The 17,857-nt window shown below is 40.7% G+C and overlaps 2 protein-coding genes across 2 annotated transcripts in view; one reads left to right on the forward strand and one right to left on the reverse strand.

Annotated features, from left to right (window-relative positions):
• Positions 1-1,634: 1,634 nt before the first annotated feature.
• On the reverse strand, positions 1,635-5,190 carry LOC307030341 (coiled-coil domain-containing protein 89). The gene is made up of 7 exons (XM_079666690.1): positions 5,005-5,190; positions 3,754-4,226; positions 3,429-3,559; positions 3,210-3,346; positions 3,057-3,133; positions 2,868-2,967; positions 1,635-2,774 (listed from the first exon to the last, which is right to left on the reverse strand). Exons 1-7 carry the CDS (start codon positions 5,062-5,064, stop codon positions 2,688-2,690), a joined length of 1,065 nt encoding a protein of 354 aa, XP_079522816.1. The 5' UTR covers positions 5,065-5,190; the 3' UTR covers positions 1,635-2,687.
• lrp2a (low density lipoprotein receptor-related protein 2a) overlaps positions 5,165-17,857 on the forward strand; it is a 54,207-nt gene continuing 41,514 nt past the window's right edge. The window contains exons 1-10 of the mRNA XM_079665767.1: positions 5,165-5,269; positions 5,787-6,174; positions 14,201-14,308; positions 14,728-14,850; positions 15,373-15,489; positions 15,896-16,006; positions 16,142-16,255; positions 16,378-16,494; positions 17,087-17,230; positions 17,326-17,445. Of these exons, the coding sequence (XP_079521893.1) occupies positions 6,105-6,174; positions 14,201-14,308; positions 14,728-14,850; positions 15,373-15,489; positions 15,896-16,006; positions 16,142-16,255; positions 16,378-16,494; positions 17,087-17,230; positions 17,326-17,445 (1,024 nt within the window). The 5' untranslated portion in view covers positions 5,165-5,269; positions 5,787-6,104. The remainder of the gene's footprint in view (positions 5,270-5,786; positions 6,175-14,200; positions 14,309-14,727; positions 14,851-15,372; positions 15,490-15,895; positions 16,007-16,141; positions 16,256-16,377; positions 16,495-17,086; positions 17,231-17,325; positions 17,446-17,857) is intronic.

Genomic DNA, 17,857 nt, shown 5'->3' on the forward strand with positions numbered 1-17,857 from the left:
TTTCAAGTGTTTGGCAAGCTCCTCCTCCATCTCCTCTGTGAATATTCTCTTTGCCTCAGCTACTGCACCCCAGGCTACTGATTTTACTTCCCCTTTCTCTTTTTTCTTTATGAATCTTTGTAGGGTTGTCTTGTCAATATTTCTATTCAGCTTTTCTTAAGGACTTCTTTCCTTGCATGACCTCAGCGGCTGCACTCTCCATCTCTGCGAGGGGTGTTTGGCCCCAGGTTGTCTTTCTTGTGTAATTCTTGGCATGATGGCTTTTCTACAATGTTGATGACATTACAAATAAAATATATGTAATGTAATATTACACTAAATATGTTTAAGACTAAACTTAACTTGTGCTTCATGGAGACAGTGTCTCACTTTACCCAACAGCATTCGTCTCACTTAACCCCACAGCCACCATTTTAGATAAAACATCTCTAGCAATTCAGGCTAATCTTCAACTAGTATCAATCACATGGTTTTATATGTTGGAAGTTCATCAACATGTATGATATAAGTTTTTCTACCTGAATCAATTTGCTTTGACACAATAGTTGTTTAAGTTCATAGCAAGAAAATATACTTTTACATGCAAAAAAAATATTTTTGTAAAAAAAAACATACTTACCACAGCACCAGCACCAACTTCACCTTCCTGGCAAGGGGGGAATGGGAGGAACTTGAAAACATAATGGTCACATGACCACAATTGTGTTCCGTTGCCTAGATACAGGGTGTCTCTCACATTACCCAATGTCTCACAATACCCCGCTCTCCCCTACTTAAACTCTGCTAATACTTTATGCTAATAGGCCATATAGGACTACTTTTACTTGAGTAATGATTCAAATGGAGGGCGTTTATGTGAAGTGGAGTGTTTTCAGAGTGTGAATATGTATTTACTTAAGTACAACATCTGAAAACGTATCCACCACGGATTTTAAGACACTTAGCACTTAAATACTTACCATAGACTGCAAGGGTACACTATTTATCACACAGATAAACACAACTGCAGTTCTTATTATACATCCATGCTGCAGATGGGGTTGTCGTGCCGTCCTATTCCGGTAATTGAGGGGATAGCAAGAGCAAGATGGACTGCGCATGCTCAGAGTCCTTTAAATTGAGCCTTTTAGCATCGATCACGCTGATAGCTATGTATATATTTACCTTTAGCCACCTTAACTAAATTGGGTGCTGTGGGACGGTGCTGCCAAGGGACTCTGCATACTCTTAAGCTTGGGATAAACTTTAAATAGACAATCAGAAGGATACATTACATACGGCTGTTTCTTCGAGTGCTCGAAAACACTTCACATGGACCTACTGTCACCATCAACACGTTGGCTTTTCTTTAAACGTGATTAAGTGGTTGTTCAGTGACTCAGTCGAAATTACTATAGAGTCTCCAGTCACCGAGATCACTACAAATGTATATTTAATTTCAGGAGCTATTTGGTCATATTTCTGAAAGGCAAGAAGAAAATAAAGTGGTGATCCATACTCTTTTCGACCACAAGAGGACTGAATTGCACCATTAACCCATGTTACAAATCTGACTTAAGCGTTCATGTTTTCTTCGTGTTGAGTTTTAATTTCTCCATGAACCCTAAACTCAAGGTAGGCTGTTTGCAAGTTATTTAATGTTATTGTCACAATATCTTCCTTTATTAATCAGATGTATATTTTAATAAGTGATGAACTGCTGTTAAGGAAAAAATGAAAATAATATAAACAAAACTTCTTTTTTTTTTAAACTTACCTTTTAATAAAATACAATGTCAATTTGAAATATTATTTTGAAAGTGTTGAAATGTTTTCCCTTATTTAGTAATTAACACATAAGAGAGGTTCAAATCAGACATATAATGAATAGGTCACTGTTACTTGTCACTTAGGGCTTAAATGTCTACAGAGTCTTTACTGCTTCTCATCATGTTTTCGTTCAAGGTGAAAACACATTCAGAATGACCGCCATAGATGGAACGGAGGGTCTGATTTGCGTTCATACGTTTCTGGACCTCCGCCTTCAGGACCCCTATGGGACCCCAAACGCCAACAACTGCTGTGGACCCTTTGGATTCCACCTCCCTTATCATGGACCCCAATATTGTTTTGGATGAACACTACAATGCTGCCCGTGGATTGCAGAAGATTCTTCAGGCAAGCCTTGACGTGGATGCTAAGACATGTTGAATGGATGTCAACAATAACTGCAATGCTAGAACCTAACTAAAGCATTATCTTACTGAATTGTTCTTTTTTTTAGGATTACAAGTCATGCAGGACATTAGTGTTTTTCTTGGTGTGGATGAATTAACAGAGCTGACCGTACAGTAGTTCACGTTCGTAAGATCTAGCTTTTTTTTGTTGCAGCCCCACTGGGTAGCAGAAGGCCAAATGGCGAACCTGGTGCCTCTCCATAATACAATCAAAGGCTTCCAGAGCATCCAAGTAGGTAAAATGCTGTACCAAGATTTAGAGATTTCAAATTCATTTAATGTTAATTGTTAATTGTTTTGGAAAATTAATTGAAAAGGCTGAAAAACTGGCAGTGGAGTATTCTCATGTTAAGAACTGATTCAACATTTTGTCCTTTTTTGTTGTTGGAACTGTGAAGCAGCAAACGATTTTTGTTAAATTATTTGTTTGAATGCAAACATTGGTAAGAACACATTGTGTAAGGCTAAATGTTATCCCATCATGTGGCGGAGCTTCTTATTTAACTCCCTTTCTTGCATAAGGAGGTTGGTGCTGTGTTCTTTGAAGGCTTCAAAATCCTGTAAAGTAATGGAAATGGTGTTTAGTATTTTTCAGCGATATACAAGCACCTGACTTTGAATCGCTTTTCAATATTGCAGATTCAAACAAACCTTTCTCTGCTTCCAATTTGATTTGATGGATTCTTCAAGTGCACACTGGAGAGACTTCACTTTAACATCTGCATTAACAGCTTCGGCTTCCTTTTCAAATCTGGCAGGGACAAATGTAGGCGGGGACAATAATTGTTAACATTCAGGTTCTTCAAGCAGTTGTGTACTTTTGACACACCATGTATTTACCTGTGCTCTGCTCTGGCCCAGGCTTTTTTCTCCTCTTTCCATTTAGTCTCCAGCTGCTTGATTTCCCCTTGTTTCTCCTGTGTTCAAGAGCAAAGTTATTGGTTGGTCTGTGCAGAGCTTTGATTAATGAGAACAAATACTATTTTTAATCACCTGAATTATTTTCCCCCTTTCCATAGACAAGTAGAGTAGTTTGTCTTTCTCTTTGGTGAGGCTTGTTATGCTTTCTCTCATGTTGCTTTCCTTCAAAGCATGCTCTTCTTCTGCTTTTTGTAGCTTCTGCTGAAGGTCTGGTTGAGGAGAGAAGGTCACGCGTTTACAAGTGCTTGTGCTTTGAAGCACTTCAGAGAGTGATACACAATTTCTACCCACCGTTGCACATTTCTAAAGCATCTCTTTGTTGTTGCTGAGAATCATGCAATTGATTAAGTAGGGATGCCTCCTTGTTTTCATGCTGCGTTGTTTGCTCCAGGATCTTAGACTTGCATCCAGCTAATTCCACACTGAAAGAGTGATATTGGAGAAAATGTAATTTAGAATAAAAAATGGGGCAAAACGCACATTTTAAAAGCTTCAAACAAGAAATGTTTGGCAGATTGGACAGATTAATCACTCAGATGATCAAAATGGCTGTTTATTCATTTTCTGTTGATCAACCTTTTAGCAGTATTAATAATTAACGGATAATAGTTCTTACCTATATTCATTTTCCCTTTTTTCATATTTTTCTGTCAGCTGTTTGATTTCTTGCATCAGTTTTTGAACAAACACTTCTTTATCTTGTAGTTTTTGGGAGAAAAGTGTTTTGTTTTCCGACTGCAGTTGTTGGTTTACCAGCTTTAACTGAACATTTTGATGTTTGTGCTCGTCCATGAAAGCAATTATTGCTTGATTGTTTGAGGCTAAATCCATAAATCTTTTCTCTATGAGCTCAGCTTTCTTTCTTTCACTGTCAAGTTCTTTCTGGTATTGTGCTACTTGTTCCTCTGACTCCGTATTGATTTTTTGCAGGGCTAGACATCGAAGAAGCACTTCATCTGCTCTCTGTTTCAGCATGCAGATCAGACCTGACTGTTCGTCTATCCGGGACCGCAGCAGCCCTGTCTCTGTGGCATCCTCCACAGAAAAGCTTCGAAGTCTCTCCAGTGACTTCTGAATACTGTCCATTTGCTGGAATAAGGGAAAAGCCCTGTGTTATAACATGTTACGCAGGTGCTTATGGCATCTTCTCAGTAAACAATAACAACAATAAGCTAGTATATTTGATAGGTCAAATAGTCATCACTTTTATTGGAAGGAATACAATGAATGAATAAAAATAAAAATTGGACATATGCATATCATATAATAATTCAAGTAAATAACATCAGTTAAATGCAACCAGGAAGAAAAGTTCCTGGCAATGATAATAGTTGTATACCCAGTGGTGGAATGTAACTTTACATTTACTTAAAATATATAGTGTGCTCAAATGTGCCATTCAGCATAATGATTATTTTTGGTAGGCCTACTTTAAATATATGTTGATGCTAATAAATGTTTACTTCTACTTGAGAACTATTTTTGAATGCAGTAGGCTACTTGTAATTGTATTTTTAATCTGTAGTATTGCTACTTTTAGTTAAGTGATTCATTGCAGTACTGCTTCCACCTGTTTAAAGCTCACTGGATTGTTATAACGTTATAATTGCCTTTACACGTAAGTGGTCGAATTTGATTTGAAAACGTTTCTTTACTGTTTTAGTTTGGGTAGGTGTTTTTGTCAATTAAATGTCATGCAAGTGGAGTACAAAGTTTTTCCTGCAATGTTGCGAAAACAAAGTATAATCAGGAGACGGCTAACTAGAGAGTTAGCTAGCTAAATTAGCTAGTAACAGTTAAGCTAGTTCTAGAGACACCAACGGAGGAATCCGCAGATTTGTCGCTGCCGTCAAAAACCTTGTCATACCTCCGTCGTGTTGCCCTCCAACTTCATGAAGTTGTCTGCATTTCTTGGTGGAGTTGTCATGTTAAGCAAATCCCGGGTTTTACATTGACAACGACTTAGTTTTAATTTTGCTTCAAGTTTCTCCAACTTTCAGTTGCTCGGTCGCTAATGGCAACACTTATTTTAGCCGAGCTGCCTTTTATTTACAGTAGCAACAGATGAAGCGCTGCTGTTCCGCTGCCCGGCCGCAAGGTAGAGCTGTTGGGCCTTTGATTAGCCGCTGAAGGTATGGCTCTAAGTGTTATTGTGGAAGAACCAAACACTGTAAAATAACGAGTATTTTATTATGCTATAAAACTGTTCAACTCAATTTCACCTTGTTACGTTTTTAGTTTGCCAAGCTACCGTATTTGCGAGTCACTTCTCATTCTCAGATATGTCGCCGCCTTCTGTTGATTTAACTTCTTATGCTAATTGTTTATTTTTGTCACTTGGGAAAGCATTTATTTTCCTACGGGGCCTGAGGTTTACCGGTTGTACTCGAAAATGAATGTATGTCAAATCGAGGCATTTTTGTAATATAAGTTACACTCTTACAATCACTTGCAATCTACTTGTAGGCATATCAATCTTTATGTGTGTGACTGTCAGAATGCAACACGGTTCCTTGGTTGGACCCGAACCAGAGATTTTAGGATTAGGTGACTCGTCTTGGCCTTTTAGGATTCAGTGCAACCTAATTTAACTCTTTTCATTCGTTAGTTTGTATTTGTTTAACTCCCATCACTATTTTTCTTTACAAGTGACCGTGTGCAACCTCCCAAGTGCGGGGCAAGTAAACAGCGTGGATATAGCCCCGTGTGAGTGAAAATCACTGGCACTATGCTCGAGACAAGTCGGACCTGGCTGCATGGTATTATGCAGATTCCAGGGCCAGAGGGATTTATCCGGAGGGCCGAGGCAGGCTTGGGGGGAGCGGCTGGGCTGTCCCGGGCTTTTGTGCACGCCCCTTTTCATCAACTAGCGGGCCAAGAAAGGCAGACAGAAGAAAGCACCAGCATCCCAGCCCCAGTCCCTGCAGCTCCTCCATCTGCAGAGTGGAGCTGGACGGACCAGCCAGAATGTGGAGAGCACTGCTGCTACAACTCTTCCTCGTCTTCATATGCTCTGTGAGATGGTGCCACTCTGAAGGTGAGTAGTGGGATTTTGCTTCCACGTTTCTTTGGTTCACACAGGCTGTCAGCTGAATGATTCATTGGGGACCTGCTGAGTTGTTGTGCTATTCACTTGTGCACTTGTTGCACATCAAAACAAAACAGTGTTCTCCTCCAGTAATTGTGTCGTGGCCACTAAGTAATGTTTTTCTGGCTCTGGAGCTAAACTCTGTAGCACATAGTATTACTTTAAAGGTTGAGCACAAAGCCTTCCTCAGACAGATTGGAAGTTCTCTTGAGGAACTTTTGCCTGAGCTTTACTGTTGCTAGGTAACAGAAAGAGCATGTGACTTACAGACAATCTGTGAGGACTGAGAGCTACTGGTACAAATCTCATTCAGTGGAGCAGATTTGACGCTGCTAACCACTAATTCAAAACTTGATTCTAGCTTCAGGAGCAACTTTATTTCCTAATGTAAGACAGCAGACAGGAAAAAACCACTCAGATACTGCTCTTTATACATGACAGTCTTGTGTTTGTCTCCTGCGTTTGTAGCACAGCGAGAGCCTACTTCTCAAATTGTAATCTGCTTTCTTTTTGCTCAACCCTTACTATGTAAGCTCCTTAGTGTGAATCAAGCAACTAATTACACTGCAGCTGCTGCAGAATGAACCCATTTCTAACTAAGGAGAAGTGTGGAGTTGAGTAAAAACTGTACCAAGAGAAAGGTCATGGCTACAGCTTTCTTATATATATTTGTATAAAATATCCTGGACCAAATTCCTCACTGTCTAACAGACACACAAACATGAAAGAAAAGCTAGACTGTCTATGCCAAAAAGACAATATAACAGTGTTGACATGGAGACTGTAGCATTTAGAAAATTCAGCTGGCATTTCCTTTGAATTACAGCAGTCACAGTACTTGTAGCTGACATTTGCAGATGACTACTGAGGTGTACAAAATGACCACTTGACTAAAACCACAGACTCTCAGTAAACGTTGTCAGCATGTTCACAGTCATCATTAGCTTGGATTTTTGTGATTAGCAAATAATGATGTAGACAGTTTTTTATAAAATTCTCAGGGATTTATTTTTGACCTAGTTTCATAACCATTCCATGTTATCAAGTTCCTCCTGGTGGTGTGGGACTGAATGAATGGTCACTTCTGGATACATTCTCTAAACCCTGTTTGATCCTCCATTTTTTTTGTTTGACACTTGTTATTCCATGACCTTTTGTAACACACTATCCAGTCTTTGGCCTTGATACTGCTGCAGAATGCTTACACCGACATGAATAGCTAATGTGACATTTTCAGGGCATTTCACGGTGCTGCTTTGTTAACCATCTTTTGCCATTTTTGCTGTTTCAGACATATTTTGACACTACATTAAGTTGTTTTTCTCTGTAAATAATTTGCCACTGAGCTCCGAATAACATAGTAAGTGCAAAGTAAGACCTTTAATGGTGTTAGTTATTACGTTTTGTTTACTTCATAAGAGGAATGTGAAACAGAATAACAGATTGTTAATGCAATCGTCAGCTATTATTCTGGTCAGATGTCACTGGGGTTAATGTGCCTTGATTCGACCATGCCTATCCTTCTGTTCGGTCTGCATTGACTGTAAAAAAGTATTCTCTTGTGATAAAATGTTTAAAGACTCAAAAACTTTGCCTGCACGTGCATGTTAAACCTCACGCATGCCGGCTTCTATCCGGTATAGGAGCCTAAATCCTTGTGCAACAGTTACACTGCATTAGAAACGGGGACACAGTTGGCACAAATCGAGAGCAAATCCTTTCCTTTCCAGCAGCCCTCTCAGTCTAGGTTACAGACGCTGAGGATAAACGGTGAGCGGTGACTCACTGTACAGGAGAAATAAGTTGTCCTGTGGCTGTCTCATCAAATTGTGACAGCTTCATTTATGATTCTTTTCACTCATGCTTTTGTTAGGGCACGTACCAAAAACCATGTTGGGTTTTCCTCAATTTCAACCACACCAAGCCTTTAGTCCACACTCTATTTATTCCTCCCCCTTGCTCCCATGCCACTGCCAAAGCCCCTCGGTTTTTCAATGTTTTGTGTGTAGCAGTGAGAGCCAAAGTCACTTGTTTGGCAATTGACTGCATTCTGCTGCATTGATTTCCATATGAAATAGGCAGCAGCACTCCGCTCTGACAGCATGGATGGGTCCAGCGTTTCATGCTGCCAGCAGCCCCTTTTCTCCACACGCATTCAGCGAGTGCAGGGGCCTGCACCAACACAAGGCGGTATTGATTAAAGCTTTGAAACATCCTTCAGGCGCCCCACATCACAAGAAAGACATGGTAGTGTGGACAGGTGTTTTCTTAATGGGTGGCCATGACAAGGGAGCTTATGTTCAACTTTTGTTTCACCTTATCGCAGGAAGTAGGCACCACATTGAGTACTTTTTTAGGGTGACACTTCCAGTTATGAGTTTGCATCCCTGCTGGCACCTCTTTTGTGTCATTGTAATTTCACAGTGGGGTTTAAGGCGTATGGGGGGCTTCATTCTAATGAAAATTCCTCTACTACTCTTCTTTGTTGGGCAATAGTAAGGCTTCCTTGTCTTCCTGCATGGATAGTGGGGTGCTCTCTCCTGCTGTGGGTTTAAGTTGCTAATTAGGAAAGACAAGGCTAAAAAGAAGGAAAAGGAAAACATTCAATTACACAAAACACCCCAAAAAAGCTCATAATCTGACTCAGGCTAAACACTATTAAGAATAGTTTTGCACAGTTCACCTTGGCTCTTACCTTCGTTAATATTAATTGACTTGCAAAATTGTGAGTTGTCAGGATGAAGACATTTGAGGATTAAGGAAAAGTTACAAAGACGTTCTTTACAGTATGTAAGAAGAGCCCTTGCATAAGATAGTGCTTTTGAAAGGTTCAGCTTCAGTGTATCTGTCACCTTTCCCAGAAGTAATACTGTCGGGAAACACTGGCTGCATGTGAAAGCCTCCAGCAGATTGGTTTCTCCTTGGCATACGTGCTTTAAGGTTATCCAGCTTGGTCTAAATGTATGGCCACTAAACATCTTGATCTTTTACTTTCCTTGTGTTTCATCCATTTGATGAGCAATTTTTTCCAATACCATTTTTTGTTACGTCAATGTTCCGTTTAATGACACGATTGTATTTTGGTTTTTTTCGCCCTTTTTTAGTTTCGAATCCATCTGTCATTGTTATAGGAACTCTTTTTTTTGTTAAATAGAGCGCATCTCTTTGCAGTTTTCAAACTGTACACAACACTTGCCCTTACCTCCTTGCTATAGATGATGCTGACACCTCTGGGATCACTGCCTTGCAACAAAGGCTCCCTTTGAGCAGATTGTGGGCAATTTTATCATTAGTAAACTGAGCAGGAAAAAAGCCCTGCCTCCTAGGTAGCTGCTGAAGGAGTTAAACATGCAGGTCGTAAAGCAGTTTGGTGTTTTACTGGCTGCTTAATCTGAGACAATCATTCTGATCAGAGAATGCAAGGCTTTAAACGACACAGTGTATTATTCACATTTGGCAGTAGTTTCACTTGCTAGTCGACACAATATCATATAACAATGTATGTATATTCTTTATGTTTAAGTGAGGTGGAGACATTGAACACAGACTTTTTAAGTTTTAATGAAATGATTTAGTTTATTTGTATTAAATGAAAATGCATATATCTGACTTTAATGCCTGGCTTTTTGTACCTTGGCAATACAATTAAAAAAATAATTAAAAAGTTAATTAAAAAAGCTAATTTAGGACTTTTATCTAATTCACCAGCACCAACACTAAGTGCAGATATATTCACTTCAGGTCAAAATGACTTGCTTGAAGTGAATATATCTGCACTTTCTGTTGTTCGGAGTTTGAATCTCTATGGTTTTTTCACTTATTGTAAAATGTGGGCAGTGGGTGAGGGAGACGGGTGGACAGAGGGAGGGAGTTGAGGTGGATGGAGATATTTCTTTAACTGTTTTTTTTTTATATCCAGAGGGCATAAGAAATGCCTCTCTGGATGTGAAGTGGGAAAACCTTCTATCCAGGAGAAAACCCAATGCAAAAATACTATAGAGAGGGTAAGGAAGAAGGGCAGATGAAAGACGGGCATGAGGTAGATGGAGGTGGGGTGAGGAAGATGAGGGAGGGGAAGAGAGGTGAAGAGGGGGGATAAAAGGGAGCTACTGTTGTCGTGAACAACTAGCAGCGGCCTGTATTCTCCTTGTCTCTTTTCCTCTCTTGTTTCTTCTCCTTTCTGCTTATCTTTTTCTGCAGCCTTGCCTCTCCTGCCTGGGTCTTCTTCAAGTGGGGTAACTCCTCCTGTTCCTTCTCCTCATCCTCCCCCTTCTTCACTTTGCTTTCGGAGCACTGGTCTTTATTGGACAGGTTGTCCCCCACCTCTTTTACTTTCATCTCCATCGGTATGACCTTCATCTCCCAGCTATTTGGTTTCCTAACTAGGTCCTTTGTGGACTCCTCCTGTTTCTTTATTTCATATTTCCTCTCTTTTACTCCTGTCCCCACCGCTGCTGCCAAGCTAAGTTTATCCTCCCGTCTGCTCTCCTGGTCCTGCAGCACGACCTGTCTTGCTCCGGTCGTCGGTAAGTAGGGGAACTCTTCCAGGTATTTCCTCTCATCCTCCAACTCTTTGGTTTCACAGCTGTGGTCTTCATTGGCCAGGTTGTCCTCCTTCTCCTTCACTTCGATCATCATCGTGACTTTCATCTCAGAGCAATTTGGTTTGTCAACCAGGTCCTTTGTGGATGTCTCCTCCTGTTTTAATTCTGTCACCACTACTGTCTCCACGCTATGTTGTTCAACGGCCGAGTCCTCAGTGACCTTCTCCTCCAGTTGGAGGACTTCAGACTTCAAGTTGACTTCCTCTGCCAAGCTTTCTTGCTTCTCAGGCAGGGCCTTTGTGGGCATGTCCTCCAGATGCGTCTTCTTTTCCTCAATCTTCTGGAGTTTCTCCTTCATCAGTTTGGTTAGAGAAGCCCAGCTTTCTTTTTTCTCAGCGATGTCTTTTCTGAACTTCTCTGCCAGTGACTTTTTATCTTCCTCATTCCTTTTATCGCTTTTCCCGATTTTTGACTTTGGACACTGCTTTTCCTCTTGCAGGACCATTTGACTCATTTCTGGTTTCTCAGCCAGGATGTTTAAAGATTCCAACTTCAGTACATTGTATTTTCTTGTGGTCGCTGCAAGCTTCTGAAAGAGAAACTCCTTCTCCTTGTTCAGACGCACGATTGCAGCGTCCCTCTGGCGGATCTGATCCTGCCAGCTCTGCTCTGTTCCCTCCAATTTGGTATTTTTTCTCGACAGGATCTTGTTGGCTTCTGTCAGACCCCTGATTACACCGTCCCTGTGCTGGATCCTGGTATTCAACATATTCTCGTGTTTAGGCCAATTCACCTCCCAGTGCTTGTTTTTCTCTGCCAGGACACGTGTATGCTTGTCCAGAAGTCCATATAGGAACTCCCAGTGTTTAATACCCACTTCCAATGCAGTATTTCTGCTGCACAGCGTGATCTGGGCCTCTGTGAGCCTCTGGGCGGCTTGCTCCTTCTCCTGTCTGCAGCTCACCTGCTCACACACTGCTGGGATCCTTATTCCAGCCATGGCACAAGTCTGTTTTAGTCTTGAACTGTGCGTAGTTAGAATAATGAAAGTACAAGACCGTATTTCTTTGTAGAAGACGGTAAATGTTTTTGAGTAGGCTGTATGGGACTGTAAGTGTATGAAGTAAATCCGTTTGACCTGCAAACATGTTCAGAATGCCAATGGCTTTGATGATGACCTCATCATGACCTCATTGTGACCTCATCGTGACCTCACCGTGACCTCATCAGCAGATGAAGTTATGACATCATCAGCAGATGAAGTTGTGACATCATCAGCAGATGGATGCCAATTTAATCTTCTGATGATGTCATAACCTGGCTCTTGACAAAAAATGGCCATGAAGTGCACGAGGTGAGCACATTTACGTGTAATCAGATCACTCACACTGACAACACTAACTCGGACAGGAAGTTCAGGAAAAGCAATGAAAGATTTTGTATTTATTTGAATTTGAAGGATCACGGTTTTGTTTACCGAGATGCATTCAAAGTTGCAATCCTTAACCTTTAACATTTTCATATATGTTCATAAACATCTATTCTGCTGTGGCTTAACACCACAACAGTTTTACATTTGGACCGTTTTAGAATGTATTTGAAAAAAAAGACAATCGAATTTCCGACATAAACGGACAAAGTGAAATTTGGGCAAAGATCGCTACTTATAGACATTTTGCATAGCTGTTATTTTGCTGAGTGGTTTTGCGGCAATTGCTCTGGTATGTAGTGGTGCAGTATATATGTCTAGGGCTTTTATTTTGAAAGTAAAATCCAACCCAACGACTAAATAGCATTGTGAAGTGGGGTTTATCAATCTAAATCTCAATGTTGTCATTATTTTACAGACATTAAATACCATCAACATACATTTTAAAATAGTAGGTTAAAGCAAAAGGTTATGTACAGTATTGCCATTCTAAGTGAATAAATGCATTTTAAGTATATTGATAGCAGAATTTATTTATTTATTTAAATGTTGTAGTTTAGAACTTTTTTTTACTTTTTGCATTTCCCAACCTACTGTACACAACTGTTGAATGAAGCTATACACATGCTGAATGTCCGCTCAAGTGAAGAGGTTGCCCCTTTGCAACGGGTCCCCTAACCAATATACTCCCACCAAAACCGGCCTCTGCATTGCTTTTTTAAAAGGCTCTTAAAGGGGACCACCTCAAGACCTGAACTGGTTAAGGAATTATAAAAACATGTAATGGAAAAGTATATCAACATTTTTACCGAAACAAGTGTAAACTACTGGAACATTAATGAATCCTGCGTTGAATGTATTTAGATTAAGAGGTCTGTCACCATCTCCTATATGTAATGTATTTTAAAGATTGATCACTGCCAAAGCAATAGTGGGGCCTGTGCTCCTGCACTTAAAACTAGTAACTTCAAGTCATTATATTGGAATTGTAGAGCTATTTCTATAGGGTGCTGCAGCATTACATTTTTTGAAAAGAAGCCACAGTATTTTGCAAGTGTAGAAAGCTAGTTGATTAGGACGGAAGCATTTTTCTAAATGCTGGATAAGACAAGACAGAGATAGACGCTCAACCCCAAGCGAGCACCACCAATCACCACCTCGCAGCTCCTCTCACGAAGAATTTGGGTAAAAATGGATGTGGTACCACCCAGTACCACTATTTATTCCAATTACACTTCAGACTGGAAAGGAACAGCACGCACCATAAATCAGGCTGTCAGAGAGACAATCAGAAGTACACATTCCTATTGGACACTGAACTATGCTGCCTGAATCAATCTCTCCTGGAAAACATCAGGAGAAGGTAGAGGGGTGGTGCCTTATCTCTACAGATGCTACTCAGTGGAAACATCAAAAGGAATCTTGAAATGAATGCAGACGGAGAAGATTGTGTAACTGTCGGGGGGGATGGCTGGCACGCTTGTCTCCAAGGCTTGTCAAATCGGTTAACAACATGTTTCATCAGTTAAAGGAATCCCCCTTACGTCTTTTTTTGATCAAATACAGAGTACTCAGATTTGTATCAATCATGTTATTATTCACCTTCTTTTTAATAATTCTTTTTAGGGTTCCATGATGGATAGAATGACACACATTTTAAAAGAAAAAATAAGTTTTGGACTTAATCGAAAAATAATAATGACAAAAGCATTATGAATACTAATAATGTAATCAAATGCACGCTAAAGGGTCTTTGAGCATGTTTTCTCTCAGTGATTGTGCTGTTAAATGTTGGTTGTTTGTTTTTCATGTATTGTGTCTTGATATTTGTCTATGTTGATGTTACACATGGAGCTGCTGTGATGCAAGTCACATTTCAGACTTGATCTGACCATAAAAGTATTATCGTATTGTATTATGGTATCGTATCGTAATGACAGTTAAAGCATTGGAAAGCTTGCAGTCAAGCACTTATTCTTGCCATAATTTGAATTGTGTTCAGGATGCGAGTTGGGGCAGTTCCGCTGTGGCACAGGACGGTGTATACCTGGTGACTGGCACTGTGACGGCACATCCGACTGTGTGGACGACTCTGACGAACACGGCTGCCGTGAGTTGCTCATTATATCACACTGTAGGCTAACATGGCACTTGAGAGGGTAGAGATGTTTAGTCAAAACCCATTCCAACCTGAATCAGAAATACTAAAATCCTTGATTTAAAAACCAGAAGGATTCAGTAAAGGATAATCTACTCTCACTCACTTTACAAAGTGAATCCACCATATAACATTTTATTTGTGTGAATTCTTAAACCAAAAGGTAACTAGCTTTAGCGCTGTAAAGAATAATCCTATACCTGCATAAATTCAGTGAAGCTGAATTATAAATATAAAATGAAAACAAAGTACAAATAACAAAAAATGGTCCTAGAGTACAGTACATGAGCAAAGGCACGTAGTAACTTTCCCCTTTGCTGGATTACAGTCGAGTTTTGTAAATGTGAAATGCTCTGTGTGTATTCCCACAGCTCAGGTAACATGTGATTCGAGTCATTTCGAGTGTTTGAGTGACGGCGAGTGTATCCCTGATGTGTGGGTGTGTGATGATGAGGAGGACTGTGAGGACGGCTCAGATGAGAGGCACAACTGCCGTAAGTACATGTTGCATTATTAGCAATTCTTTGGAGGACCTTTTTCAAAGTTCTGTGTACATTTTGTAAATGGACTGTATTTATATAGCGCTTCATCAAGTGTTTACGACCCCTCAAAGCGCTTTACATACTACATGTCATTCACCCATTCACACCCATTCATACAGAGCAGTGTACCTTACTCTAGGACCTAACATTCACACACATTCACACACCGTTGGCTATGCCATCGGGAGAAACTCAGGGTTAAGTATCTTGCCCAAGGATACATCAACATGTTGGCTGCATGGGCTGGGATCGAACCCACAACCTTCTGGTTGAAAGACGACCGCACTCCCTCACAGACACACGTTTTACAAGTTGTTATTCCAGTATCTCCAAAAATACCTACTTAATGGTCTGTGAAAGTGTAATACCTGTTCAGATCCTACAGCTACACTATAGGAAATGTTTTAAGTGCAGAAAAGAACTATAATATCAGTTTTCTATGTGCTGCTGAGTCACTCTCCACTCTGTCCTCAGCTGGAAGGACGTGCACCAGTGGTCAGTTAAGCTGTAGTAACGGGGCATGCATCCCAGGAGAATACCGATGTGACCGTCTGGCGGACTGCTCAGATGGATCCGATGAGAGAGACTGCCGTAAGTCTTCCCCGGGGTGGTTTGCCTTTTTTCTTTTTTTATCTCCTACTCCTGTGGCATTTTAATCATTTTGTTAAGATTAAGAGGCTTGCTGACTGACAGAACGGGCCACAATATGCTTCTTGTTGTCAGAGGTTGATTGCAGATTCCTTGGTGGATTAGTCAAGCTGAAGTTCAGCTGCTATGCTATTATTGTGCCGACATGGTCAGACTCACAGCACTACACACTGTGGTAATCTCACAATTGCCTAAAGAATGCTGTGGCAACCGCTGTTGTTACGGTGGTGGGGTTACATTTCCATCGATTATCCCTCAAATTCTTTTCACATTTTCAAAGGTAGGAAGAACACAGTTGTCAAGCTGCCTGCTTGGTAAGTGTCGCCCTGATGATGATTTAATCTTCCAGATTACCCTGAGTGCACACAGCTGAGGTGTGCTAATGGGGCCTGCTACAACCGGACCGGGATATGTGACCAGATAGTTGACTGCCGGGATGGCTCTGACGAGTCAAATTGCAGTAAGCAAATACGAATTTCATGTGGAAGTCATTGTTTAGAGTTTCAAAAAATGCACCCAAGAAAAGCAATACCATCCATTGCTCAAAATCATCACCAACTATATCTGTTTGTCTTATTCTCTTGTGTTTTCTTAGCACAGCACTGTAATACGGGCCTGTTCCCGTGCCATAACGGGGCGTGTGTTCCTCAACGCTACGTCTGTGACCACGACGATGACTGTGGAGACCGAAGTGATGAGCTAAACTGCAGTATGTAGCTTCTGTCGATGTACCCTCTCTTCTCTTTCAGACTGTCTGTTATGATTCTAATCTTATCGATAGATGTTCCTGAAATGTTTATTGTGTATTGATATTCTCCACTTTACCTGCAGCATATCCTACATGTAAAGGGAACTACTTCACCTGCCCCAGTGGCCGTTGTATCCACCAAGTCTGGGTTTGTGATGGGGAAGACGACTGTGAGGACAATGCAGATGAAAAAGGATGTGGTATGGATTCAACACTTTTGAAACCACTTCATAAAAACCACAAATCTTGTTTGTTTTTTTGCTGTAAAGAGCAGAAACGTTAGGCTTTTGGCTGTTTGTAGAACACTACAGCTTGAGTACTCTGTGAACCTGATTCATCTCCAGTCTCCATGGTTTGTTCCGGATAGCAAGACGCTATGCCTGTGCTCCTTTAAGTGTGTTATTCAAATGCCTCTTTGTGGCACAAGATCACGCAGCCCCCCAAAGGGCTTTAGAATTCCTCCACACGGCTGTGAAGAGTGTGTGTTTTTAGAGGATGGGCTGCAGGAGCTCTGTGAGCCCCCATGTGACCCCCTCAAAGCTCCACTCCCCTGCATCGATTTAAAGTGACAGTAATTTCCCTGAAAATAAAATCCTTGTCACCCTTTTCTTATGATCTATTCTAGACTAAATTACTGTGGAGGTGTGGCTTCCTCACGTACCTCACACATTAAATACATTTTCCTTTTGAAACAGTGTTCAATCAGGAAACCTCTGCTCTACTGTTTTAGGATTGAGTTTTTCTTTTTTGGATGTGTTAGCCTAAACAAGGATCAATTTGTTATGTCTGCAGATAATGTACCGCAGGAGTGTTACCCAGGTGAATGGCCCTGTCCATCGTCTGGCCTGTGTATCCCCATGGATCAGCTGTGTGATGGGACGGCTCACTGTCCAGAGGGAGAGGATGAAACTAACAGCACTGCTGGGCGCAACTGCAGTTAGTACAATCACACCTTTTACACACGTTGTGACGTTTAATATCATGCAAACTGGTCAATCGAAGTATATTCATTCACTGATATGTCTTGTCAGGTATCTGGAGATGTGCCTCTCTGAGCTGTGAGCATCGTTGTCATGGTTCCCCTGATGGAGGAACATGTTCCTGTCCTTCTGGATACATTGTCAACAACAACAATAGTCGCTCATGTATAGGTATGTGTAAATCCTTTATTGACCATATTAACCTAGCCTTGCCCAACAATTTAAATTATTTCATATAATCAAATGGTATTTCTAATACTTACATATACTTAGATACAAGTCCCCTTTGGCTCAGGAAATGAACATTTTCGGTGCTACTTGAACCGTTTTTGTCGTAAGGATTTTTCCCCCGGGACATCCCAGGTTTGCAAGATCTAAAAGTGCACATAAAATCATGTAATTGCTTAGACTCAGCAGCACAATGCTCCAAAAGTCTGCTCTCATATCTGAATTTAAAGTAAATAAGAAATCTTTGTTGATGCACACCTCATCACAGTTGTTGTCTCACAATAAAAAAAAGATGTAGATGGACTCAAACAAGATACCGGTAGTGTTAAATCCTCATCTGCTGTGATTTGTATTT

Source organism: Notothenia rossii (genome assembly GCF_949606895.1).
Source record: "Notothenia rossii genome assembly, chromosome: 2".
NCBI lineage: Eukaryota > Metazoa > Chordata > Actinopteri > Perciformes > Nototheniidae > Notothenia > Notothenia rossii.

Bases quoted from the DNA above. Each gene is read 5' to 3' on its own strand.
- LOC307030341 (XM_079666690.1), bottom strand. From the start codon at position 5,064: ATGACAACTCCACCAAGAAATGCAGACAACTTCATGAAGTTGGAGGGC. The intron at 3,560-3,753 runs GTAAGAACTATT...TCACTCTTTCAG, and splicing joins AAAAGGGAAAATGAATATAG to TGTGGAATTAGCTGGATGCA. The intron at 3,134-3,209 runs GTGATTAAAAAT...TCTTGAACACAG, and splicing joins AAAGGGGGAAAATAATTCAG to GAGAAACAAGGGGAAATCAA.